The following is a 26827-nucleotide window of genomic DNA, read 5'->3' as shown; positions in this document are numbered from 1 at the left end:
ACATGTTTAGTTGCCTCCCTTAGTGATAAACATTGGCTATGGCACAAGAGATTGAATCACCTTAACTTCAAGTCAATCAATAATCTCAAGAAGCAGAACATAGTTGGTGGTTTGCCTGATATTAATTTCGTTAAAAATCATGTATGTTCTGCATGTCAACTTGGTAAACAAGTAAGATCTAGTTTCAAGAATAAAGGTAGTAAATCAACATCAAGATATTTGGAATTATTGCATATGAACTTGTTTGGTCCAATACCTATCATGAGCTTAGGGAGAATAAAATATACTCTTGTTGTTATTGATGACTTTTCTAGATTTACTTGGGTAATCTTTCTTGCTGGAAAAGATCAAACCAGTAACCTCCTGATCAAACTTCTGAAAAAGATTCAAAATGAAAAATCAGTTTCTGTCATTAAAATCAGAAGTGATCGGGGCACTGAATTCACTAACAAAATTCTTGAGTTATATTTGGATGAACAGGGTATTCATCATGAATATTCAGCTGCCAAAATGCCTCAACAGAATGGAGTAGCTGAGAGGAGAAACAGAACTCTTAAAGAAGCTGCTAGAACAATGCTAGCAGATACAGACATCTCTCGGCGCTTCTGGGCAAAAGCAATCAACACAGCGTGTTATACACAAAACAGAACCATGATCAACAAGAGGCATAATCAGACTCCATATGAGATATGGAAAGAGAGTTAGCCTAATGTATCATATTTTCATGTGTTTGGTTGCAGATGTTTCGTGCATAATAATGGTAAAAATTATCTGTCTGCATTTGATTCAAAATCAGATGCTGGACTTTTTCTGGGATATTCAGCAGTAAGCAAAGCATTTAGAATTTTCAATAATAGAACTCTTAATATTGAAGAATCTATTCATGTTGTCTTTGATGAAGATAGCAATGCTCCTGAAATTTCTAACATGTCAAATTCGAGTAACAGATTGGACAGAATTCATCTGGAACTGGATAGTGAAGATGATGCAGAACCAAGTGTCGAAGATGCTCAAAATCCAGAACCAGACATTCTTCTGGTAGAATCAGTTGTTCAGACACAGGATGTACCAGAACCAGCAGCTGACATTCAAGAACCTACTACTGCTTTACCTGAGCTTGATCCAAATCTAATAAATCAGGAAGAAATCCCTCTAAATCCTTTTGTTTGGAGAAAATCTCACCTCAATCTTTTGTGATTGGAAATCCAGCAGCTCCATTAAGAACCAGAAGGCAGATGATAAATGAATATATGCATTCTGCTTTTATTTCTCAGGGTGAACTTAAGAAGATTGAAGAAGCTCTTCTGGATCCCAGTTGGATTGAAGCTATGCAAGAAGAGCTGAATCAATTTAAAAAAAATGAAGTGTGGTTTCTTGTACCTAGACCATCTCATCAAGCAGTTATTGGAACTCGGTGGGTATTTAGAAACAAGTTAAATAAAGAAGGCACTGTTGTTAGAAATAAAGCAAGACTGGTGCCTCAAGGTTTCAGACAAGAAGAAAGAATAGACTATGATGAGACCTATGCACCAGTAGCAAGGCTTGAAGCAATCAGAATATTCTTAGCCTTTGCTGCTTTCAAGAACTTCAAAGTTTATCAGATGGATGTAAAAAGTGCCTTCTTAAATGTTCTACTGCAAGAGGAAGTTTACGTTGAACAACCTCCAGGTTTTATTGATCATTTCTTACCACATCATGTCTTTAAATTACACAAAGCCTTGTAAGGCCTGAAATAGGCACCTAGAGCTTGGTATGACACTCTCTCACAATTTCTTGTCAATCATGATTTTACAATCGGCACAGTAGACAAGACTTTATTCACTTTAGTTAAAAATAAGCACATTCTATTAGTACAGATTTATGTTGATGACATTATCTTTGAGTCAACTAACCCCAAATTGTGTGAAAAGTTTGCTAAGATAATGCAGGAACAATTTGAAATGAGAATGATTGGAGAATTGACATTCTTCCTCGGACTACAAATTAAGCAACGTGATACAGGAATCTTCATAAAAGATGCTAAGTACACAAAGGAACTACTGAAAAAGTTTGGCATGGAAACATGCTCTGCTGCTTCCACTCCAATAAGCTCATCTACTAAACTTGATAAAAATGAAAGTGGAATTTCAATAGAGGTAACTCAGTAACGTGGTCTTATTGGTTCATTTTATATCTTACTGCCAGTAGACCTGATATTCTGTTTGCTGTTTGTATTTGTGCGAGATTTCAGTTTAACCCTAAGCAATCGCATTATATTGCTGCTAAAATAATTCTGAAATATTTAAAGGATACTCAAAATGTCGGTCTATGGTATCCCAATTATTTTTCTTTCAATCTTATTGGATATTCAGATGCTGACTATGCAGGTTGCAAACTGGATAGAAAGAGCACTAATGGTTTTTGTCAATTTCTTGGTGATAGGTTGATCTCCTGGTTCAGTAAAAAGCAGACTTTCATAGCCACGTCTACTGCAAAAGCAGAATATCTTGCTGCTGGAAGCTGTTGCTCTCAATTGCTTTGGATGCAACAACAACTTAAGGACTATGGAGTTCAAGCCTCTGAATCACCTATATTCTGTGACAATACCAGTGCTGTAGCTATTACTCACAATCCAGTACTTCATTCCAGAACGAAGCACATTGACATCGGACATCATTTTATTAGAGATCATTGCAGAAGAAAGACATTCGTCTGGAATATGTCCCTACTGATCAACAAGCAGCAGACATCTTTACTAAACCTCTGCTTGAGAATAAGTTTTCTTATTTTCGTAATATTCTTGATTTGATTGATTTATCGTAACTACTGATTATTCTCCTCTGTTATTTTTTTTATGCATTAAGTAAAACAGTAGATAACAAGAAGTATATCAAAATTTAATATTTCATTCATAAATCAGATGCGTTACACTGGATAAACATTACAATTGTTGATATCAGCAGTACTGAGATTTACAGAAGAAATCCTAAAACTACTGGAATCATCCCCTCTCTTTGCATGATCGTGGTTGTTGAACGAGATGATTCTGTAGCTGTTATCTAATTAAGTAGAATAATCTTATTGATTATTCAGACTACAGATCCAGGAGTTTGTTCCGAGTCTTCATCTTTTGGAAAACGATGTCTTCAAACATCTTCTTACGAGACACCGGAAGTTGTCTTTGGAACTCCCCTGCTGTATCCGACTCTGGAGATGACTCTGATATAATGCTTGCACTATCCATTTGTTGAGAGACTAAAATGATCTAATTTGTATGTTTGCATGTTCTTATATTTATCCTCAGGGAAGCTGAAGAGTCGCTTGACTATTTACCGTACACGTGTCCCTATCGGAAAAATATCAGAGTCATTCATTATCTCCTCCGACCTTTAATCTTTGCTTTTAATATTTATTTGCATTAATTTAGGGGGAATATAGTTTAATTGTGACTGATATTTTCGTTTCAAGTGAAAAAACAGAAGGAGAATTGTCTTTTCGATATAACAATGTGTCTACTGGATTTTGTCAAAAGTGCTGGATGTATTTCAGTACTTTGCCACTTCCAGTAGATAGTATCATAAAACGACATGTTCTCTTCTGATTTTTTTTAGTAACCGTCTTGGATAGCCCGCCTTTTATTGATTTTCCAAATTTTTAAATCATTGGCTTACCTGACACTCACTGTTTAAATTTTCAAAACTCAACCGTAAACATATTGACACGTGTCCCTATGTTTTCACTGACGGCTGTACATTTTTTAATATTAACCGCCTCTTTTCTCTCATTTCACTTTTACGATTTCAGAATATTTCTTACTAGATACTGCTTTCTCTCGAACTTCCTTCTACTCTACTTCGAATTTTTCTTACTTACAGGAAAAAATGGCTTGAGCTTATACACTCAACGCTTACCAAATCAACTTTGCATCAGTCCTGACCATCAAGGATGAAAACCTTGTTAAGACGTTCAAGGCCATTGAGAAATCTGGTCTTAGAAGATTTCTGGAAGCACCCGCAATCATCTACAAGACTACCCTCCTGGATTTCTATGCTAAAGCAACCATTGCGGATGAGAATATCATATACTCTCAGGGAGATGCGTCCATATCCATCGATGCTGCTCTTCTGGGATCAACTTTCTTCCTCCCATTCTCAGGTACTTTTGAATGTTCGGCTATTACTAAGGAGGAAATGTCTGCTGCCCTTACCACATTCTCAGCTTCTGGAGATGAACTCTCTCTCTCTTGCTTTAAGAAGCTTCTGAAGATGGAGTACCAAGTACTCGTCGATATTGTGGCAAAGGCGCTTCTGGTCAAGGCTGGTACTTTTGATATGCTGACCAAAGAAAAAGTTCAAGTGATGATAGCCATCACTTCTGAAGTCAAAGTGGATTGGAGTCTTTTCTTGTTCAAATCCATGAAGGATATGATTTTGAGGAAAGGTACTGGTTTTGCTGTTCAGATCAGCATGATGTTGAAGGATGTTGGCTTTCCACTTACTTCTGAACAGGACAGATCATATGTCACAATGGCCGATGCTGATAACGTACTTGCTTTAAGACCTAAGCCAACTGTGGCTGAGTTTGTAGCCCTCAAGAAGGAGATCGGTTACACTCAAACTGAGGCTCAAGCCCCTCAGAAGAAAGAAAAGAGGAAAAGAGTGGTTGCCTTGACTGATTCAGAAAAAACCATATCTGAAGAGTCTGCTGCTCCAACCAAAGCCTCACTCCCAGCCACCCCAAGCAAAAAGAAACCCGAAACTACCATTCGTATCAAGAAAACAGCAGCCATTGCTGATCTTGACACTGTCCATCTGAGACAAGTTTTTCCGACAGCTACCTCATCTAAACCAACTTATATCCCTTCCTCAAAACCAGCAGCCATCCCTACTGAAACCATTTCGACCTCTTTTCAGACTCTCAGATCCTCATCTGGAGTTGTTTTTAGAGAAGCTTCAGCATGGTCTTCTGCTTTTAGGCCCGTGCTGCCTGCCTCTTCTTCAGACAAAGGCAAGGAAAAACTCATTGAAGAACCGCAAATTCATGGCGATAAGTCATCTGTTAAAATAGCGTTTGATCTTCACATGGATGAGATAGAAAAATCTGCCAGTGAGGACATTATTTTCTTCGATGATTGGCTTAAGGATAGATTTTTCCACCCAATCACATACTTAAGAACACCAGGTTCTTATGTAAAAATGGTGAAAAATGATAAGCAGGTCTTTGCTTCTGCTAAGACCAAAAATGTGATTGAGGCCATTAACAGAAGGAGCTACATTCTTGAGCAGCTCAAATGTCAGAAGCTGGATTCTGTTTTGAAGACTTTTAAGTCAAATTTTGATCCCGTGAATTCTATGGCCGCTCAAGATCAGAATGTGATTCAACTCTTGTCTGATCAGTTGAGATTGCTGAATGAGTAACTTCTTGCTCAAGAACAGGCTTTTACACAGCCTCTGCAGGATGAGGAAACAATGTTCAGAGACATTGGCACTGATGATTAAATTCTTTTGAACTCTTCTGTTTATTTACTTATCAATTATCTTGTTATTATTGCTATTTGCTTTTTGATATAAATGTTGTTCTTCATCTTTACTAATATCTAGGTTTTGGCATCACCACAAAGGGGAAATTGTTAGACTTAATTTAATTGTGGTGATGAGAGTCAAAACCAGTAGGCCGTGATAAGCCAAATCAGAAGACAGTATAATAATCAGAAGCTATCGTATCGCTTAAACAAAAGCAGTACTTTTCGAGTACTTAACGGCTTATAAAAGCAAAAACAGAACTTAGCTTAAATAGAAGCGAAACTTAACGTCCTTTGTTTGATCGTTACAAGTCTTAAATGTTACTGTTACTTTACCTAGTACTAGTATTAATTGCACCATTAATGCTGTACAAGGACATTTAACGCTCCTTACTAATTTTGTTATGAAACAAAGACTGATAATTCTGAAGCTTTCTGTAGGACCCTTTTTTGGTGATAAAGCTGATTCGATCAGAAGTCAAAGAAGTTGTTTTGCTTATAGACGTTGGATTCAAGGTTTCTATAAGAGGATCAATCTTTATAGAAAAACACACGAATCGTTATTATCAAGAATAAACTATCTGTCCAACGTTATTTGAGCTATCGCAACTACTTTCTATCAAAAAGCTCAACATACAGAAAAACAGCACACGCTTCATAGCATATATCTGATCTTCTGAGATCAACTTGTGTTGCTGTTTCTTAGTCTCTTCAAAGCTATTCAATTTATTTTATCTCATTGAGAAGAGTCTGTAATCTGGAAAAGAGTCTTTTACAGAACTTCGCTGTATTCGTGTGATTGTGTTGAGAAACTAAGAGTTTCAGTAGGCTGAGGGTAAGTCCTACTGAAGTGGGTGTGTACAAGAGTTGTACTGTAAAAATCAAAGTCTTTTAGTGATACCTTCTGGAAACAGAAGAAGGTGAGACGTAGAAGATTTTATTTTCGAACTTCCAGAAACAACCACTGTCTACTGCCTACTGTTTTATTGTTTTCACCCCAAACCATCATATTGTTTCCGCACTACTTATTGTGATCTGCTGGATTTATATACGAACAAGATAAGCTATAATCTCTAACAGGATTCTAGCACCATTGCAAAAACGTCCAAGAAAAGAAAGAGTTTATTCCCCCATCCTCTAAACTCTATATCGATCCCCAACATATGATGAGTGATGACCTATGTTTTTTTTTAAAAATAAAATGACATGAATAAGTCATTCTAATGTATTTTTCATGAAAAGACCAACAATGACTGAATTTATGGTGAATGCTCAAAATATAGTATTTTATTATATATTTGGAGTATTCAAATAGCGAAATCAAGTATCTGAAACCCCATAATAGGTACTTTATATGTCAAAATAAGTATTTAAGTTTTATTCTATGATAATTGAGAAACAATATTTTTTTAAATTATATTTTAAATGGAGAAGTCACATGTAATTTTTGTGTATAAAATAATATATTTATTTAAATAATAAATGATAAAAATGTAAATTTTGTTTTGTGAGTAGTTAAAACTAAAAGTACAGTATTGTCAGATATTGATTCTTAAAAAATTATTGCTAGATATTCAATTTTAATTGAAAGATTGTTAGAGTTATTTTTACCGTTAATAATCATCATTTTGAAATAACGACGGAAAGTGACAAAAAGCATGTTGTGTCCACAATTTGCCTGTGCGTCAACGCCGCTGATCCTAATCTACTTCACAATTTTGTGTGATCTAATACTACTTCAGGAAAAGTTTTGGAAAACAGTGAAAGATCATGGCAGCTCGCAGAATATCACCCTTTTTCTCTCGTTCTATCCATACTTTTCTCGGTAATTTTCACCTCCCGTGAGTGTTTTCTGGGTTTTTTCTTCTCTTTTTTGTTCCGTTGTTCTTGGGATTGAAGATTCTTTTTTTGAAGATTCTTGATGATGCGTTGTTGGGTTTTCATTAAAGTTGTAATAATTTTATTTTATATTGCCTGCCTTTTTCTCTCGGTCCTTCCTGGTTTGAGTTGCCTGTTTTGGTGGTTACCAACTGGAAAACTTAAAATATATTGTACGAATTTGGTTCTTTTTCTGATATATAGATGAGCTGATCCACAAATTTCTGTTCATCATTTTATGAATTTACAAGTTATATTCAATAAAAAAAATTTATATTTTAATTCGACCCATCAAAACATTTAATCGTTGTTACAATAAAACAAAAGAGGGCAAAGTCTAATATACAGTCCGGCCTTTTTTTTTTCAGCAATAATTTGTTTGAGACGATAATATTTTATGAGAAAGATATCTTATTTGAATATATTATTTTTTATTCTAAGAATATCTATATCTATGAAAACTTATTATTTTTTATATTTTTTTATTGTGAATATTGATAGGGTTGATCCGTTTCACGAATAAAATTCGTAATATCGTCTCAAAAAGATCTATTTTTTTTTTTTAAGCACAATCCGGCCTTTTTGAGTTTAGGGAAAGTTCATATTTTTATCTGTATAGTATTTGAATTTATGGCAGGAATGATGTTAGGTGAAACTATGAAGATATTAATCCTATGAAGATCCCAGTGTCTGTTTTTTTCACGTGAAGGCTGAAACAATTGAAAGATTTTTTTTTATGCTTACATTATATGATATATATTAATTGCTGACACTGTATTTATGCAGGTAGAAAATATGGCTTGGGGCGGAGTATGCCCAGGTTTAGTACGGCTGCGGTTCTAGACGAACCAATAGCTCCACCTGTTCAAATAAACTACACCAAGCTTCTGATCAATGGAAAGTTTGTTGATTCAGCATCAGGTTGTTTTACATTTCATTTTCTTTAAATGTGGCAATTTGACGAGTTTTTTGCTATTTTGGTTTGCCTGTCTTTTGAATTTTTAAACATTTGAGCTGTCTGGCATGTAAATAATTAAGTTGGTATTCATTTTTGTCCAGGAAAAACATTTCCGACACTCGACCCCCGTACTGGAGAAGTCATAGCACATGTTGCCGAAGGAGACGCAGAAGATATTAACCGAGCAGTATCTGCTGCTCGTAAGGCATTTGATGAAGGGCCGTGGCCAAAAATGAATGCCTATGTAGGGAATGAATCTTTATTTTATTTTTCTTTGTTGCACTAGTTGTAGTATATGAGATCATCTTTGATTGAAAATGTTGTTTTACTGAATGGAAATGATAATGATTTAGGAAAGGTCTCGTATAATCTTGAGATTTGCCGATTTAGTTGAAAAACATATGGAAGAAATTGCTCAGCTCGAGACCTGGGACAGCGGCAAGCCATATGAGCAAGCTCTTAAAGTTGAACTTCCAATGTTTGTGAGGCTATTTCATTATTATGCGGGTAAAATTTAAAATCTAGCAAAAAAGTTTAGTTTCACTTTGCATTTTAGTGGAGAATGGGATGACTCAATGCATTTTATGAGTCTGATTATGTGTAGGCTGGGCGGATAAGATTCATGGATTAACAGTTCCGGCAGATGGACCTTACCATGTTCAAACTTTGCATGAACCAATTGGTGTAGCGGGTCAAATTATACCTTGGAACTTTCCTCTTCTTATGTTTGCTTGGAAAGTTGGTCCAGCTTTGGCATGTGGAAATACTATCGTTTTGAAGACTGCAGAGCAAACCCCGCTGACTGCTCTGTACGTTGCCAAATTATTCCAAGAGGTAGTTTTGGCAGGGTTGTGATCATTTCTCCAATTTTCTTTTCTTTTTTTTTTTTCGACAGTTTACGCCTTGAATTTTCACAGGCTGGTCTTCCTGATGGTGTTCTAAATATAGTCTCTGGGTATGGTCCGACAGCAGGTGCTGCTCTTGCAAGTCACATGGATGTGGATAAGGTGCGCCTGGTTCAAGATTGTTTGGCAATAATGTTATTCTATTATTCTACATTGTCATCTGGCCCGAGTGTGTTGTACTCTATTTCTGTTTTTATCTAATGTATCAATTCTTTAGGTTTTAAAGCACAACCTGAAGAACTTTGCTTCTTTTATGCAGCTTGCTCTCACGGGATCAACTGAAACAGGTAAGGTCGTACTCGAGTTGTCTGCGAAAAGCAATCTTAAATCAGTAACTCTTGAACTTGGAGGCAAATCACCATTCATCATATTTGAGGATGCTGATATCAATAAGGCAGTAGAGCTTGCACATTTTGCTCTGTTTTTTAATCAGGTAAATTATAATTACACTATCATCTGGCTGAGGAGCGAAACCCAGATATTCAATTGGTTGGGGTCACATGGTATATTGCACGTACCGTCATATATAAATATCTAAATGGTAGAGTATTCGGAATATAGCATGTCTATACAATTTAAAAGATTTGAGTTATTTCGTTAGTTCAACTATAATTTTTAGCATAATGCATACCTAGTCTCGGTCCTATACTTGTTGAACATGAAATGTATGGTTTGAGTAAATGTGTGTGTAAATTAGCAATGAATTAGTGGCTTAATCCATTAGCAAAACACAGGGTCAAGTTTGCTGTGCTGGTTCTCGTACATTTGTCCATGAACGAGTGTACGATGAATTCATCGAGAAGGCAAAGGCTCGTGCGATTAAACGTTCGGTCGGTGATCCCTTCAAGAAAGGAATAGAACAAGGTCCACAGGTACATTTTCCGACAGAACCAAGAGATTTGTTCGTTCTCTATATAATTCCTAGATTTGTATCAACATTTGCTCTACATCTTGTGCTAAAATAGTGACATGTTTTTCTTATGGCTGTCTTAGATTGACTCCGAACAGTTCTCAAAGGTTCTTAAGTACATAAAATCCGGAATTGATTGCAACGCTACATTAGAATGTGGAGGCGAAAGAGTTGGGTCGAAAGGTTACTTCGTTCAACCCACTGTATTTTCAAATGTTCAGGTGCTCTTGGTTCCCTTTGTTTTACCCAAAAGCAAGCTGGATAGAGATTGTTTTATTGATGCTCTACATTTCTATTGATTCAGGACGATATGCTGATAGCCAAAGACGAGATTTTTGGCCCAGTTCAGACCATCTCCAAATTCAAGTAAGTTACTATACTCCAGTATATTTATGTCTGTTTCGAGTATGATACTCGCATCGACAGCTCTAGAAATTTTAGGCTTAAATCTTTGTAATACCATTGCGCTATAGGAGCATCGAAGAAGTGTTGAAGAGAGCCAACGCGACACAGTATGGCCTAGCAGCAGGCGTTTTCACGCAAAATCTTGAAACAGCCAACACGTTGTCGAGAGGATTAAGGGCTGGTACTATCTGGATTAACTGCTACGACGTATTCGATGCAGCGATTCCATTTGGTGGGTACAAGATGAGCGGCATAGGCAGGGAGAAGGGAATCTACAGCCTTCACAACTATTTACAGGTGAAAGCTGTTGTTTCTCCCCTGAAGAACCCAGCGTGGCTGTGAATGTACTTGCGCCATTTTGTATAACATCATGTCTCCGAAATCACGACAAGTACTTCAAAACTTGAACTGAATGTGATAACTAAATTTCGTTTTCGACGTGTTGAAAATTGAAATATATGGATTTTTCTTCTTCTTTTTTTATTATTTTGGTTGTTCTATAATTATTTGGATATCGACTTTTTTAACATTGAAATTGTTTTGTGAATAATTAATCGGGAAATATATGTATATTCTATTTAATAAAGTAAAATTTCTTTTTGGTATGGTATGGTAGTGAAACTTTTTTATAATTAATTCTCAAAAAGTCTTTTAACCATCCGATTATTTATGTTACATTTTTTTTACATTTCAATTAAAAAATTAATGAGTTTTTTATTTAATTTTTTGAACACATTTTGAATTGTTTTTGAGCTATATTATAATTTTTAATATTTTACTAATATAATTCAAAGCTATTCGATCATGCTCTATGGTAAAATCCGGATCATATGAGCTGAGTTAAACTCATACATAATATATTTTTCAGTTTTTAGGTTCAATAGAATTCAAATTCTATTTAAAAAATTATATGACAAATAGTTGTCTCCATTATGATATGTGTTTTTGAGTTGGGGGTTAAGACATGACAACTCTAAAATGTGTTATCAAAAGACTGAGCTTTTGGCCATTAAGGTTTTAGATGACGATATTTCGAGTTTAATCCTATCGATCGAATAATTATGTCATAATTCATTGGTTAATTGTATTATTAACCATTTTTTTTTGTTGGTACGAGGATCTTATCATGAATCCACTGTTTTCTGCTGGTTCCGTTATTGCTGCTGGATTAGTTGTTGGGCTTGCTTCCAGACCATCTTCTCACGTTAGTCATGTTACAGAAATTTCAGCGAGTTTCTTTGCTCTCCGACAGCTTGATATTTCATAGAAGATTTTTTTTATTTTCAAATAAGTCTTCTGCAAAACTTGTTGTGTCAATGCATATTCTTGTTTTGAATTTCTCTCAGTTCTATTGATAGACCTAAAATAGAGAAAATGCAGATTCATTAGTATCAAGCTTAGATTTACCCTTGTCTGTATGTGGTTGAGGGTTGACTTCAAGACTCAATATAAGAATCTTTGAGATGAAGTTGAGGGTTGACTTGAAGACTCAATATAAGAATCTGGAATCTCAATTTTTGTTTTGGCCGACTCATTTGGTGATGATCCTAACTTAACATTTGTGCTAATGGTATCTTTATCCCATGCTCCAAGTATATTGTAATGTACTTGAAAACTTTCAATTTGAGAAACCAGTGGCTTCTCAATGCCTTGGAGGAAAGATTTTTGTATTACAGACCATAACTGAGTATAAGTCTATAAACATACTATAATTTGATCAGATACAATCTTCTTATCTGTTTATTGTAACCTACCCGTACTTTCTGCATTTAGGGCAAGTTTGTTGAACTCATTTTGAAGCATTTCAAGATATTCTCTCAAATGCATCTGCATTTTTATGATGATATTAATATCACCGCTGTTCAGATCTTGTTAAAAAATCTGCAAGAACTTTTCACGAGATTTAATAATCACAATATCAAAAATATAATTTTGACACAAAGATTGACACTTTAATAATCTAACTTTCTCGGGTTTAGATCTATACTATTTTTCAAGAAAGCCTTTACATGTATATTATCAACTTTTAAGGTAAATTTCTTTGATGGTAAAAATAATGATCATTTTTCAAAATCCATTTTTACTGCATAAAATTCATTCTCGTTGATATGTCATTTTATGATTTCTGCTTATGAGAATAGACCGATGCAATACCTACGTGATTGTTCTCCTTCTGATGCGAGCTTTGTTAAAACTGATATTTATCAATGATAACTGGCATATGTATATAAGACAAAATCATCTTCATCTTGAAGAGTGACTATTTTTGAAAGATTTTTTCAAATCTCCTTTAGTTGGCTAAGTTCCTTTGTGTGTTCTTCTGTTTATATAAATCTTGCATCTTTTTTCAGTAATGGACTAAACATTTTCCTGTGTTTTGCTAGTTTTTTAATAAATATTCCAGCAAAATTAACAACTCCTAAGAAACTTTGTAGTTATTTTTTTCTTTCAATTTGTCTGGAAAATTCTATACTTTTTCCATTATGTTTTCTTGCAGAATTATTCCGAACTCATCGATTTCTATTCCGATGAATTCAATCTTTCTTGTAGCAGTGACTGTTTTTTCCCAGATAAAATCAGTCATTCTTATTTACAAACTTAAAAGAAAACCTCTAAGTGTTTGATATGTTTTTTCGTATTTTTAGATGCTATTGAAACATCATCAATATAGAAAAACATAAATTTGAAATAATTCTTAAATAAATTATCCATTTTTTTAAATATCTGGGATGAATTAGCCAATCACATTGGCAAGTCTTCCCAAATATAATGTCCTTGTGGTGTGGAGACATCTGTGAATTTCTTGCTTTCTTCCTGCATCCGGATCTGATAGAAACCATACTTAAAATAAAAAATAAGAATATTAATTTCTTGTACCAAGATGTTTGTCAAGAACCTTCGATTAATATTTTTGTCATCTTAATCTATTTACATAAGATTAAGATTCATTTAGAGAAATCTCGTCTACAAATATGATGTAATTTTTCTTCCAATTTTTTTAGAAAAACTTCACTTTTTGTTGTACAGATTCTAGCTCCTGAATCAATATAAACCACAAAATATTCTGATTTCTATTGTTCATCAACATCCCTTATGGGATGTATATCGAGAATGAGTTCGTGGTCATGAGATCTACCACGTTCTATCCCCTTCCATAAATTTTATTCAATTATCCAGTCGTTTCCAAAGTTTGTGTTCCTCGAAAAACTCTAACCCAAGAACCAATTGATCTGGTCCTTTTCTTGGAATTCATTTGATGTGAACTTCCAATTCTTCGATATTGATCATTCCTTAGTATAAGTTCCTACCGTTAGTTGCTTTAAGTAGTATATAGTATTACAAGAAAATATATTTCGTTGTCTTGTGATATTAAATACTATTTTGACTTTCCTCCGTCCTTTCGGACATTTAAGTTTCCAATTGTTAAAAAAACTTATTGTTCTCTGTTGGACTTCTTGGACATGTGTTTTTCCCCCATCTTTGTCTTGTTATTTTATCTCTTTGAAAATATAATCTTATTGGTTCTAGTTTAAGATTTTGATTCTTTTGTAAAATTGGTTTATCTTGAATTTGGGATCTATTTCCTGTATTAAAAGAAACTCGATTCTTTCTGGATAATTTGACTGAGCAACTTTTTTAAATATTTATATTATTTCAATAAACTCATTTCAAATAAGCAATTCTGAATTACATGTATTAGATTGATCATATGAAATTTGATAGGTAATAAAATATAGTTTATTACTCTATTTCATTAGCATTTTTTCTTTAAAATTTTGATACAGCGTCAAAGATCGACTGAAATCTCGATCTGCCAAGTTGCAAGCAATTCTTGGATCAATTACTCATACAATTTTTCTTGCACAAAGATTCCCTGAGATAGTTCCTAGTATTGAACTTAAAGTTTACCTATTATTTTATTACATATATCAATATCAATGGTGAATCTATTTTTTCTTTAAAATTAACTTTTATCATAATCTGGATTGCTCCGATATGAATCCATGGCATGGTTCGTGCTACTTCTATCTTGAGTTTTTGTAATTTCTCCTTTATTTATTCAGAAAGAATTAATTTCATCTTGATCTGATTTCCCATAAGTTCCATTGGTATTGTCATTTTCTTTTTGAAAACTTTATAAATTAGATGATGCTTTCTGTTTCTTAGACAAAGATTTCCCAAAAACTTTCTGCATGTCTTGCAAAGAATCATTGATATCTTTGTAGGCTAAGATTTTCTCTCATGATCTTTTGGACTATGTTATGAGATATTGTTTTCTGGCTAAAGAAACCAGACAAATCTTCATGTGTTTCGAGTCGAAAGACTTTGTCTTCAGTTAAATTCCGACTCTGTTCAATCATATTCTTCCTGAAAACTCTCTTCTTCATATATACTTCCGTCTGCGGAAGTATTCTCAAACTAGTATACTTGAACAAGATCTTGGTAATAAACTGTTTTTTCTATATCCGAGGCCGGTTCGAAGCATTTTATTCCCCTTCTATAATTTTCTGGACAATTAGTCAAAATACGACCTCTTGCTCCATATGTCCATCAATTATAATATTTAAAACTTTCATTAGATAGGGTGTGAGATCTTGTGAAAGTTTTCTTTGTAGGTATTCTTTCTATGCTTTGAAATGAACTCGATGCTAGTGATGACATCCTACTCTTTGATGATCCACTTCTCTGCCCAGTTTTATAAGATTTGGCTTTTTGTGTAGACCATACTGTTCTTGGTTTTCAAGAACTAATTCCACTTATGGCATAAGGGTGAAATTTGAAGCTCTTATTTTTTTGCCTTTGTGGCTTACTTTGTTGGAATATCATTTTCTTTACAACATAAATAATTATGTTCATTAATACCCCTTAATCGTTTATAATTCTTTTGTAATGCTGTCATATGACATTATTCTGTCAATTTTCCTTTGAGAAAAGAGCCTCTTCGTGCCAAAGTATCTGGATTACCAGGGATGTATTCCTTAATTAGTATTTCTCTCCAGGGTCTTGGCATTTTGGCGAAGAAAAGTTGCATTGTTATATTTTTTTTCGACCCCTAAATTCCATCTATATTTAGTGAATGACATAATATATTAATCAACTAAACATATGTCATGTAATTCAAAACTATACAGAGCTTGAGTATATTTCTTTTTCATTCTTTGTGTCTTGACTGTTAAAATAGTCTACCCCTATAAATTGTGCTTTAAATATGGTAGTCATTCTTCCAGCTATCTCAATAAGAGATTCTCCAATTAAGACTGACTCTTTGATTCTACCGAAGTCATGTCCCATACAATTAGCTGATCCTATAAAAAGTTTAACGAATAATTCTCGATTGAGATAAAATATTCTTGTTGCGATTCTCATAGCCGATGTCCAATCATCTATGAGATCTTCCCTTTTTTTAGGTCTAGTACATCAAGGTTAAACATAACCTTAGTAAGGATATATAGGTTCCAAAACAGATTTCTCATAGTGTGTTTGGTGCAAAAGAATTTGACTTCTCCATGACCTTGTTCTCGTTGAGTGTGCTTTTCCACCAACCTGAAAATCTGTTTGGGGTCCTCTTATATTTGTATTATGAGATCCCACACTTTCCCTTGGTGGTTCATGAGAAGATGACCAGGTTATTACGGATGGTTCACCTCATTTACGACCTTCATATTTGCAAAATATTCTGCAAGGTCTTGGAGATCATCGAGACCAATGAGACATTTTTAATTAAATTGATCATTTTTTCTTCGTCGGTTAAAGGTTTTGACATCACATTGGTCGTCCCTCTTTGAAGTATAATGGTAACCTTCGTACTGAAATCTTTTTACTAGAACTTGTTTGTTGTTTTAGAGTTTGAATTCTTGTTTGAATATCCTTTAATGTTAAAAGAAGTTCTTCTTGTTTTTCAAGGAATTTTTCTACTTTTTGTGTTATATAATACAACATACCACCATAATTATGTACCGTTTTTTAGATTTTCATATGATCTCCAAAGAACTTAGATGAATCCGGTGATATTTTCAGGAACTTCTTAGATTGAATCATAAAGTTACCTTTGGATTCTGATAATTTCCACCTTGCTCCTGATATCTAACATCTTTGGTTAGATATTCATGTTTCAAATATTCCAAAGTATTAGAATAATTCTAAAAATAATTAATTTCGAACTTGTATTCAGATCTATATTATTATTTGAGAAAATTCTCATACTCCAACATTTAATTACATATTAATAATAATTTTGTATGTTTGAAATTATTTTACCTCAACTCTGATACTATTTACGACCCAGGAAAATTAATCAATTAATCTAAACAAATATAAGGGTACTTTTGTTATTTTTATTATTTTTGGGAGTTTAAATAAATATTTTTTTTAGTGTAGAGAATTATGATAAATTTATGTTTTGTTTTGAAGATTTATCTCAAATTTACCATATATATATATGTATACTTGAAAAAAATTAATTTTCTTGTAGTGTTACTATGCACGTTATGTATATATAGTTGATTTTTTTAATACGTAATTACTTTATAGTGTTGAAAAATTGTTTTTTTTATTACTTTTTTTGGATAATGTATGCTTTTTAAAGAAAAATAACGATGAAAATATATTACATTTTTTTGTAATTTGGTGCAGATAATGTGAAATTTTTGAATTTCGAAAAGATTTAAGATATAATATTTATGGTAAATTATTAATTTTCCGAAAATGTATTATTATATATTTTAAAGTAAATGAAAATATTTATTTTTTTTATTGAACATTTTTATAAAATCCAATTTGTAGTATTAATATTTATATGTTGCGAGTACGTTCAGACAAGTAATAACCAGTTTCCCATAAATCGCGTTTTGCTATATCGCGATATAAGAAAATAGCACTTCTCTCACAATAGATTCAGCCGTTATTTCCTGCAAAATGCCTCGTCACCCTTCAATCCCATATATCATATATAAATGCAACTGTATATTCAATTCAATCCATCATCATTCAATGGAGGATCGCGACCTTTCGCGCCAAAACGCGCTGCAGATCAACGATGATATTTTTCACACGTGTCGCCGCTGCTGCTTCTTCCTCCCGTGTTTGGATAAATCCGCCGGCGGAACCCCCTCCCAATCCTCCACCGTGCGATTGACGTGGTGGCAGAAGCTACATACGGCCGAGAACGAAAGTAAAAGCTCGCTGTGGTCCCGAGGTTTGAGCGCTTTGAAAAAGATCCGCGAGTGGTCGGAGATCGTGGCAGGGCCGAAATGGAAGAGGTTTAACCGGGATAAAGACAGGCACACGAATTTCCGGTATGATCCGTTGAGTTACGCCATGAATTTCGACGAGGGGAATGGACATTTCGAGGATGAGGATGAAGAGGGAGACAGATTTCAGCCTCGGAATTTCTCGGCCAGGTATGCCAAGAGTTCCATAGACTTTGACAACGACGGGCATGCGGCCACATATTAGTTTAATACGCGCCTCTTCAGCTAACTCAAGCTTAATATTCGCTCGATTACTGTTAATATCGATTCGATACAGTCATTATTATCATGTTTGATTTTTATTTTTACTTGTTTGTACGTATATCGGAAAGCTACGATCGAGTGTTTCGGTTGAAAAGTTGTTCCAATCTTCGATATAATTTGAGTCGCATGCATGTTTGAGTTTAGTTTGATTATCAAACACGTAAATATCACAACTTGCGTGCAACTTTTTATATCTATATTCTTTCTTCTTCCCTGGTACTTGATTTATTTAATGTTTCGTGTTGGAGGAAATAACGACCGACGAGGAAAAAAAGTTTGTTTAATGCAACATGTGTTGTCCAAAATATATGGAAGAAACAGAACAGATAGCTATGTGTAAAACCAGCAAATCAATGTAGTTAATCAAAACAGTAGTACAATAAATCAAACCGAGGCCTGTAGCTTGTACAGTTTCCTTAAAACAGATTCGCCCCCTCCGGTATGTGCTCCGAGGATTCAGCGGACGTCTGTTTCCCAGGATACAACGGGCAAACCAGCAGAGTTGCAGCACAAAGCACTATGCTAGCGAACAAAATCAGTACCTGAACTTTATCACTGAACAGAGCAGTTGAGAGTTACCGCTATATTATCCTTTGACTTTACATAGTCAACAGAGATAACTCCAGTTGAGAGTAGTTGTCTAATGATATTATGTCTACGACGTATATGCCTATACTTACCATTATACATTTTATTTTGTGTCCTTCCAATTGCAGATTGGCTATCACAATGTATGCATATAGCCGGCACTGGTTTTTCCCATCCTGGAACATCTTCTAAGAAGTGACACAGCCATTCAGCCTCTTCAGCACACTTGTCAAGAGCTATAAACTCAGATTCCATCGTGGATCTGGCTATTACAGTTTATTTAGAAGATTTCCACGCAATTGGTGCACCTCCTAAAGTGAATACAAATCCACTTGTAGATTTTGAGTCTTTCATATCAGATATCCAATTTGCATCACTGTATCCTTCAATAACAGCAGGATATCTGGTATAGTGCAGCCCATGATCCCGAGTGTAACTTAAGTATCTTAGCAATCTGATAATTGCTTTCCAGTGTTCAATTCCTGGATTACTCGTGAATCTACTCAATTTGCCTACTGCATAAGCTATGTCTGGTCTTGTACAACTCATTAAGTACATCAGACTTCCAATGACTCGAGAGTATTCTAATTGAGACATACTCTCACCTCGATTCTTTGATAGATGCTGACTGGTATCTATCGGGGTTCTAGCCAATGCAGAGTCGTCGTTATTGAATTTCTCAAGTATTTTGTCAACATAATGTGACTGATTTAGGACTAGCCCTTCTGATGTTCTATGAATTTTAATTCCAAGGATTACATCGGCTAAGCCCAAATCTTTCATGTCAAATCTTGAGTTCAATAATTTCTTTGTGGATTTAATCATCTTATCATTACTACCAATGATAAGTATGTCATCCACGTAAAGACATAAAATGACATATCCAACTTCAGTGTTCTTTCTGTATATACATTTGTCACATTCACTGAATTTAAATCCACTTTCTATCATGGCTTTATCAAATTTTTCGTGCCTTTGCTTTGGTGCTTGTTTTAAGCCATACAGAGACTTCACCAATTTACAAACCTTATTTTCTTGCCCATTCGCAGAAAATCTCTCAGGTTGTTCCATGTAAATTTCCTCTTTTAAATCTCCATTTAGAAAAGCTGTCTTTACATCCATTTGGTGTACTTCAAGATTCCGCAAGGCGGCAATCGCAAGTATCACACGAATAGAAGTTATTCTCGATACAGGAGAATATTTATCAAAGTAATCAAGCCCTTCACGTTGATGGTAACCTTCAATTACCAATCTGGCTTTATACTTATCTATGGTTCCATTTGATTTCATTTTCCTTTTGAAAACTCATTTACAACCTAGTGGTTTGCTTCCCGGAGGAAGATTTACTAATTCCCACGAATGATTTTGTAAAATGGATTCCATTTCGGAATTGATAGCCTCTTTCCATATAGGTCCCTCATATGAACTCATTGCTTTCTTGAAGCTTTGAGGTTCACTTTCCATCATGAAAGTGATGAAATCCGGACCAAAGTATTTCTCAGTCCTAGCTCTCTTGCTACGTCTAGGTTCAATGTCTTGATCAAGCTCTTGTTCTTCATCAATTGTTTCATATAATCTTTTGGATGAACTTGGATCTTCCTTAGATTTGTATGGAAACATATGTTCAAAGAACGAAGCATTTCTTGATTCCATTATCGTATTCTTATGAATATCAGGTATTTGAGATTCATGTACAAAAAAACGATACGCGGTACTGTTTTGAGCATATCCTATGAAAATGCAATCAACAGTTTTTGGTCCTATCTTTACTTTCTTTGGAGTGGGTACTGCTACCTTGGCAAGACATCCCCACACTCGCAAGTATTGGTAAGAAGGACTTCAACCTTTCCATAACTCATATGGACTTTTATCTTGTTTCTTTTGGGCACCTTATTTAAAAGGTAATTTGCTGTTAGAACAGCTTCCCCCCACATGTTCTGTGGTAAACCAGAACTTAATAACAACGCATTCATCATTTCTTTCAATGTGCGATTCTTTCTATCTGCAATACCATTTTGCTGAGGAGAATAAGGTGCAGTTCTTTCGTGTTTGATACTGTGTTGAGCACAAAACTCAGCAAATGGTGATTCATATTCACCTCCACGATCACTTCTTCGCACATTAATTTTCTTGCTAAGTTGGTTTTCAACTTCACTCTTATATTGGACAAATTTGTCAATAGCTTCATCCTTACTTTTGAGGAGATACACATAACAAAATTTTGTGCTATTTTCAACAAAAGTGATTAAGTATTTATTTCCACCACGAGTTTGCACACTTTTTAGATCACATATATCACTGTGAATTAGATCAAGTGGTTCACTATTTCTTTCAATAGTTCGAAAAGATGATCTCGTTAGTTTTACCTCAACACAAGTTTCACATTTGTGTTGTTTATCAATTTGGAATGCAGGAATGCTTTTCATGTTGATTAGCTTACGAATTTTATCGTAATTAACGTGTCCAAGTCTATCATGCCATAAACAAGAAGACTCAAGCAAGTAAGCAAAGGTATTAACTTTATTTATCACAGACTTAACAGCCATAACATTGAGTTTAAATAACCCATTACAAACATAACCTTTGCCAACAAACATTCCACTTTTCGGTAAAACCACCTTATCTGACTCGAATGCAATGCGGAAACCATGCTTGTTAAGAAGCGACCCTAACACCAAGTTCTTGCGAATGTCAGGCACATACAACACATTGTTCAAAGTCAGTTCTTTTCCAGATGTCATCTTTAGGGCAACTTTCCCTTGACCCTTGATCTCGGAAGTGGCGGAATTTCCCATGAATAGCTTTTCCCCATTCATAGATTCTTCAAGAGTAGCAAACATCTCTTTGTCGGAGCAAACATGGCGAGTGACACCAGTGTCGATCCACCACTCCCTTGGGTTAGAACCCACCAGATTAACTTCTGATATTACGGCACAGAGATTCATATTCGAAACCTCTTGAGATATGTTCTCCACCATATTCACCTCTCGGTTTCTCTTTGGCTTCTTACATTCAGATGTCTTGTGCCCCATGCCGTCACAGTTATAGCATTTTCCAGAGAACTTCTTCTTTGAAACGTCTCCTTTGGGTCTGAGGTTCAACTTTTTGTTGGAGGGAGAGAAGTTTCTCTTTTTCGAGCTTTGGCCATGCTCGACAACATTTGCCTTAGCGGCAACAGGAGAAAACAATCGTCTTTCCGAACTCTTGTTGTCTTCCTCGATGTGAAGTCTAACAATGAGCTCTTCAACGTTCATCTCCTTTCGCTTGTGTTTCAAGTAGTTTTTGAAATCCTTCCAAGCTGGTGGTAGTTTCTCAACTATAGCAGCCACTTGGAAAGATTCGCTCAACGTCATCCCCTCGGCGTGAATCTCGTGATGAATCACTTGGAGTTATTGAACTTAGCTGATAACCGGTTTTGAATCCACCATTTTAAAATCCAGAAAGCGGCCTACAAGAAATTTCTTGGCCCCGGCATCCTCGGTTTTGTACTTTCTGTGAAGGGATTCCCATAGCTCTTTGGCTGTCTTCTTTTCGCAGTACACATTGTACAGCGAGTCTGCCCAATCCATTAAAGATGGTAGATGAACCACTATGATTCCCATAGCTCTTTGGCTGTCTTCTTTTCGCAGTACACATTGTACAGCGAGTCTGCCCAATCCATTAAAGATGGTAGATGAACCACTAACAGTTGGGGAGATGAAAGGTCTCAACTGGAAAAAAATAACAAAAGATGGCATAGACTGCTAGGTGATTTTTGCCTTGATCGGTCCGACATTCGACGCACCCAGGTCGCGCTCGTACACTTGCACACAAGTCAAGCCTTTTTACACTGCAAATCGGGCCCATGATTTGCACCCCCTGCGCCTGTGTGTGCGAGAGAGAGCCTCTTGACCAATCATTGTTACACCTCCCTAAAGTGTAACACAATATAAACTTATCTATATCACTTCATTTTTCCAATGTGGGACAAACCCACATTTTCAAATTTCCATTCACTCACATGGAAAGCCCATAAGCCTAAAAGTCCACCTTTAATCCAACAACATGTAATCATTACCAAAGTTAATCTTTCAACAAAAAAAAAAAAAAAGAAGCAATCACCATTTCTGTAGAATGCAACATGTCGATATCCATACTATCTGTAGAATGGATAAGTTATGAAGTTGTCAACACTATTGGAATATTATACATTTTAGAAATTACCGTCAAACTGCAATCACCATTTCTGTAGAATGCAACATGTCGATATCCACCAACTTTGTGACTCTAGAGGTCTGTTTTATCAGTTCAAGGAGCAATCTTCTTGTAATGATAATTTGTGCTGCATATTATATTGAAAAGGTAGCTCTAACATTTACCTCCTATCTAAACTCGGTTTTTTATTTTAAGGCAAAATTATTTTGTAGAAATAATAACACATGAGATATAAAATTTTGATGAGCTGCGAATCTCATCTCTTCTAGTAATTAAGTCATGCAGTAATTGGTGCTGAAACTCACCAATCCTTGACATTTTCTTGCTTCAAAACACAAATTTACAAGTTCTAGCATTCCCTGCTTAATTACCTCAAGATCTTCAACAAAGATAGAGTCCTCAAACCTGGTCCTGTCCCGGTCTGATCTTGTGATTGTGATCGTCGGAGCCATCGCCATCACCATCACCATCACCATCTCTGCTAGTAGACAGTATATGAGAGCCGAACTAACTAAACAGGTTAAAGATTCAAAACTTGTGATCACAGTACATGAACTCTGTGATGGGATGAAGCATTTTGATTGCCCTTGCTTCTTTAAAGTCTCGAGATAGTTGGATATATATTGACGGTAGTTGTGCTTCAAGGAAATCAATATCGTACTATTCATACTCGGCCAATGGCAACAGGTCAAGTTTGATGTGAGGTGAAGTTTGCATTTCAAAGGAATATTTTATTCCTAATTAATTTTGTCTTTTATCTAATATGAAAAATAAATTTTTTGTGTTTTTATATTTGTTTGACTTAATTTAATCTTGGTATTTATCTTACATAATTTATTTTTGGTATCTATCCCTAGATAAAATATCTTAGGTTTGAATAGAGTTTTATTCTTATTAAACTCTTGTTTCCAGGTTTGTAGAATTGGCTTTTATGGGAAGATAATTAGGTCAAGATATGGAGAAGTATATATACGAAATATTCGAAGAAGAGGTTCGCGCAAATACTGGAGTCTTTCTGAGCATACACGTACAGAGTTCAGAGTTGAAGATTCTCATGTGAAAAATTTGTGTGATTGATTCACATACTTACCATAATTGCTGATTGATGTTGATGACACTCAAGAACAACACTGCCTGAAGTGTTGGGTAAAGAGTGGCTTCGTTTGTTTTTAAGCAATACGTTTTTTGTTTTATGCATCTAGTAATAGGTTTGAGTTTTTTATGCATTTTAATTCCTTGGAGTGTCAAGGAATGTGGTTTGTTAATCTCACTAGTATTATTTTGTGTAAACGGTATATATATTTTCTAGTGAATTTTTTCCTTGCGGTATTGTACAAGTATTCGTACTTGTGCATAATTTAATCTATCTTATTCTGATTATTAAAGTTTATGTGTGTGTTAAATAATTAATTTACACTGCATGTTGTATGCTGGTGTTGACAAAACCCGAGCACAACACTAACTTTTGATACACACAACTTCTGATACACACATCGTAATTTATTTCTTGTTTGTTTATAATCAATGACATTCTTTCGGCATCGATGAGATCGTTTTAGCACCGAGCATGTCAACACGAGAGGCTATTCAATGGTGAGTTCTGCTTGCTTTGAGAGGGACTCTGATCTTTTCTTAAAATGCTTGAAAACATGACCTGACCTAACAAATACAGACTCACGTCCACAAAATATCACCGGCATGACACCTTGTTTTCTTGGAAAATAACTTCGGCTACCTTACGTGTTGCACAAGCAGAGCTAATTAAGGAGCTGATTCTTGTACATTTTGAAATAGTAAACGAAATCAAAGAAGTCCCTCTTTCATACGTTGCTCAAATCATCCATCATTTCTCAAAGGAAGGAAAAATGTCAACGCATAATTAATTCCTTGGTTATATTTTTCTTGTGCATACAAATATAGATTTTTGCTTTTGTAGACTTATTTTGCAGATCATCGCTGTTTTTGTTGTGTTGCCGTGGAGTGTTGAAGAAACTCAAACAATATAAGTTGAAGTGTTGTTTGAGAGCTGTTTGTTGAACAAGATTTCGGTTTTATAGAGTTTGCATTTATAGTTGTTCGATAATTTTGGTATAGATATTTTGGATGCACTTTGATGTATTGTTGTGTCAATGGAGTTAGTTTTTGGTTATTCATTAATATTGTTTTTGTATAAATTGAAAGTATTTTTTAATAAATCTTTTGTCCCGAGTCACCGCACAAATGTGTTCACATATACATAATTCTTCGTGTCTTGATTTATTTACGCAAAGTTTTGTGTGTTAAATTATTCAGATGTATGTTGTATTAGGACCTATAACACCACACAAAATACATAATTCCGAAACACACAGTCTCTCTATCAATTTCGCTATGCGAAAATGACGAAGAATTCATTGCAGAAAAAGGCAATGTAGAAAGACAAAAATTTAGGCCCCTTTTTTATGCTTAAACTTTTGCTTTGTAGTTTCTTTACTTGTTCATGATATACTCCCCGGCTGCACCATTCAAAAGGTAGCCGGAGGAAGGTTATAACATTAAACTAATCATTTTTACTACACACACAAATTCTTGAATTTTAGAAATAAGAATTCCGCAACAAAACCAAAATAGAATCAAACAATTAACAGCATGTCAGAAATACTGGAACCTCACCTATTTCTTCCTAAAATAATTTATGACAAATTTTATAATTACGGAAGAAATTTTTTTTATTACGTATTCAATTCGATTTTTTTGCCGATAAACTCTTAAACTGACCACGATGCGAATCGAAATTTCAAGGACAACGTATATATTATGTCGAAAAACTATTTTCTTTGTTTTCTATTAAAATAGTATGTATTTAATTTGATACTGTTTTTTATTTAGTTTTTTGTTTGTGCACTATTGGCGCGACCTTTTGAAATCATGACGCTTTATCTTTACTCTTTCCTTTAGCAAACCCATATTACTCCTTTAATCAATTAAAATTATTTTCTTACTCCCATTTGCTTTAAAATATCTTTTGACTCATAAAGATCTAATAAACATTGCAGGCCTTTTCTTAAAAAAATAAAAAAGAAAAAAGGAAAAAGAAGAATGATGATCCTCGTATGAATCGGGTTAGATATAAATAGACGGTCCACCGAATATTGAGGATGATTTGTGTTTAGGAAAATGAGTGAAGGTAATAGCTTCAATAACACTTGCAAACAAGAAAGGAACTCGTGAATGGTGTAAGAAAATAGTGACCCGTAAAATAAACGTGTTGAAAATTTGTACACGGCAGCCTCAAATTTTGAAAATTGAGATGCGTATACAAATTTTATTTGAATCTCGAGCTCCCAAAACACTCGGTGATGGTTTGAGTGTGCCTATAAATACCGAAGGCATTGAGGTCCCTAAACACACAATCTCATACAGCAAATACACCATCTAAAGGAGTGTTGGAGTGTTTAGAAGGCTTCAATCTAAAGGAAATCAGAAAGCTTCAACAAATTTTCAATGGCCGGAGGTAATTCTCGATCCGCTTCCGCATATTATTTATCATGTTTATATATGTTTAAAAACATGATTTTTCAGAAAATTTCTAACATTTGGTATCAGAGCAACTCAATACCTCTGCCTTGAAATTTTTTTTATTTTCTGAAAATCGGTTAGCATGAAGTTTGGATAACATAAATATTAAGAAAAAATACCTGAAATTTCTTCTTGAATATAACCGGAGAAGAACTTAATTTTCGGTTGAAATTCTCGACTGATTCTTGAAATGAAACTCTTGGAAGGAAAGGAAGAAGACGATAAATTTACAATACAAAAGTCATGCATATAAATGTCTTATATCTCATTTATTGAGAGAAAATGAAAAGACACAATCACGTGAACATTTTGAATGCCTGCAAAGCTAATGAATGATAGACCCACTGAAGACAAAAGTCTTTGCCTTAAATTCGTTCAATTATGTAAAATTTTAAATTATTATTATTATTTATTTTT

At 34.7% G+C, this 26827-nt stretch overlaps 2 protein-coding genes across 2 annotated transcripts in view; both read left to right on the top strand.

The window, feature by feature from the left end:
* LOC140959388 (rac-like GTP-binding protein ARAC8) overlaps positions 1-26827 on the top strand; it is a gene marked incomplete at its 5' end in the record, with an annotated part of 39765 nt that overhangs the window by 7333 nt on the left and 5605 nt on the right. The window lies entirely within an intron of this gene.
* On the top strand, positions 7169-11039 carry LOC140960117 (benzaldehyde dehydrogenase, mitochondrial-like). Its single transcript, XM_073418264.1, has 11 exons — positions 7169-7325; positions 8165-8299; positions 8438-8580; positions 8690-8843; positions 8941-9170; positions 9254-9343; positions 9501-9674; positions 9976-10113; positions 10235-10372; positions 10456-10517; positions 10625-11039. Exons 1-11 carry the CDS (start codon positions 7271-7273, stop codon positions 10896-10898), a joined length of 1593 nt encoding a protein of 530 aa, XP_073274365.1. The 5' UTR covers positions 7169-7270; the 3' UTR covers positions 10899-11039.

The sequence above is a fragment of the Primulina huaijiensis genome, chromosome 15, assembly GCF_012295235.1.
Source record: "Primulina huaijiensis isolate GDHJ02 chromosome 15, ASM1229523v2, whole genome shotgun sequence".
Lineage (NCBI taxonomy): Eukaryota > Viridiplantae > Streptophyta > Magnoliopsida > Lamiales > Gesneriaceae > Primulina > Primulina huaijiensis.
Note: the sequence above shows the minus strand (reverse complement) of the source record. Positions and strands in the feature narration are given on the sequence as shown.

Bases quoted from the DNA above. Each gene is read 5' to 3' on its own strand.
- LOC140960117 (XM_073418264.1), top strand. From the start codon at position 7,271: ATGGCAGCTCGCAGAATATCACCCTTTTTCTCTCGTTCTATCCATACT. The intron at 7,326-8,164 runs GTAATTTTCACC...GTATTTATGCAG, and splicing joins TTCTATCCATACTTTTCTCG to GTAGAAAATATGGCTTGGGG. The intron at 9,171-9,253 runs GTAGTTTTGGCA...GAATTTTCACAG, and splicing joins TTGCCAAATTATTCCAAGAG to GCTGGTCTTCCTGATGGTGT.